This window comes from Limulus polyphemus, unplaced genomic scaffold, assembly GCF_000517525.1.
Source record: "Limulus polyphemus unplaced genomic scaffold, Limulus_polyphemus-2.1.2 Scaffold15777, whole genome shotgun sequence".
NCBI classification, from domain to species: domain Eukaryota; kingdom Metazoa; phylum Arthropoda; class Merostomata; order Xiphosura; family Limulidae; genus Limulus; species Limulus polyphemus.
In genome coordinates, this window is record NW_013681387.1 from 1 (window position 1) to 1,701 (window position 1,701).

General features: G+C 38.6%; 1 protein-coding gene across 1 annotated transcript in view; it reads left to right on the forward strand.

The window, feature by feature from the left end:
* The first annotated feature begins 372 nt into the window (after window positions 1–372).
* LOC106477470 (TWiK family of potassium channels protein 7-like) overlaps window positions 373–1,701 on the forward strand; it is a 2,875-nt gene continuing 1,546 nt past the window's right edge. Inside the window, exon 1 of the mRNA XM_013938030.2 lies at window positions 373–1,091. Coding sequence (XP_013793484.2) covers window positions 659–1,091 — 433 coding nt within the window. The 5' untranslated portion in view covers window positions 373–658. The remainder of the gene's footprint in view (window positions 1,092–1,701) is intronic.

The following is a 1,701-nucleotide window of genomic DNA, read 5'->3' on the forward strand; positions in this document are numbered from 1 at the left end:
AATAATTTGAACATTAATTTGTACTACTTTATAGCAAATTGAACATTATAGTTTGTATTATATTACAATAATTTGAACATTAATTTGTACCACTTTATAGCAAATTGAACATTATAGTTTGTATTATATTACAATAATTTGAACATTAATTTGTACCACTTTATAGCAAATTGAACATTATAGTTTGTATTATATTACAGGAATTTGAACATTAATTTGTACTATATTCCGTAAAAATTAGCATTACAACTCATGAATTTCAAAAGCCAGACGTTATGCTTGTTATTGTCTACAGACGGCGCGACTACAGCAACCTGGATATCGAGAAAAGAAGTGCTGTACTTGTCGAGACAGTAAGTAGCTGAAGCTTGATCCACGGAAGAGTTGTGTTTGAGGTAGGCTTAACAACTATGTTGTGAAAGAGGGTTAGTATCGACAGGCCCACTTTATTTGTAATGTCTAGGTTAAACAAAGTTTCGTCGTTATCTTGACTTGACAGAGTTCCCTGAAGATCGGTGATAACATTCACGTACATTTCAGTGTTGATCACTTCTTCAGAGATATAAGAAGTTTAAGATAATGATTATGTTTCGCCATGTTGAGTGTTTGTTACATCTAAGCTCCAGCCTAACGAAAGTAAGGTAAAGAAATTTAAATCATGGAAACAAAGAAGTACAACCGACGTTATCCTTGTCAAAAACGTCCACCCTCCAGCAAATGTAAAACTTGTTATCAGCAGTTCACGGCGTTTATGTTCTTCCACGTGGGTCTGTGTGCGTTGGTGGTGGGCTACAGCATTATGGGAGCCTTTGCCTTTAGGGCGCTGGAGGCTCCTCACGAAGAGAAGCAGGCCAGTCATGTGACTGAGATGCTAGAGGACACAGTGAGACGATTGTGGGTTATCACAAATAACTTGAACGTCCTGTACAAGGACAACTGGACCCGCTTGGTATCCGCGGAAATTGACCAATTTCAAACTGACTTGATATCTGCTGTGAAGAAAGGGTACGATGGTTACGAGGTGGGAGCTAGCCGTCAGTGGTCATTCTCCGGAGCTTTTCTTTACTCCCTAACCGTCATCACCACAATAGGTAAGTACATTCTGTTGTAAAATACGCTTCTTTGTTCTAGGCATCTCTGTAACACAACCCATCACAATACGACTTCTGTTTTAACTAAAGTTAGATAAAGCAGTTCCAAACTCACTGGTTAAAGAATGTTTTATATACGACGGAACTTCCATTGTTAAACTGTTCTCCTTACGACGGAACTTCCATTGTTAAGACTGTTCTCCTTATGACTGAACTTCCATTGTTAAGACTGTTCTCCTTATGACTGAACTTTCATCGTTAAGACTGTTCTCCTTATGGCTGAACTTCCATCGTTAAGACTGTTCTCCCATAAGGAGAACAGTCTTAACGATGGAAGTTCAGCCATAAGCTGAACTTCCTTAACGATGGAAGTTCAGTCATAAGAAGAACAGTCTTAACGATGGAAGTTCAGCCATAAGGAGAACAGTCTTAACGATGGAAGTTCAGTCATAAGAAGAACAGTCTTAACGATGGAAGTTCAGCCATAAGGAGAACAGTCTTAACGATGGAAGTTCAGCCATAAGGAGAACAGTCTTAACAATGGAAGTTCAGCCATAAGGAGAACAGTCTTAACGATGGAAGTTCAGCCATAAGGAAAACAATCTTAACG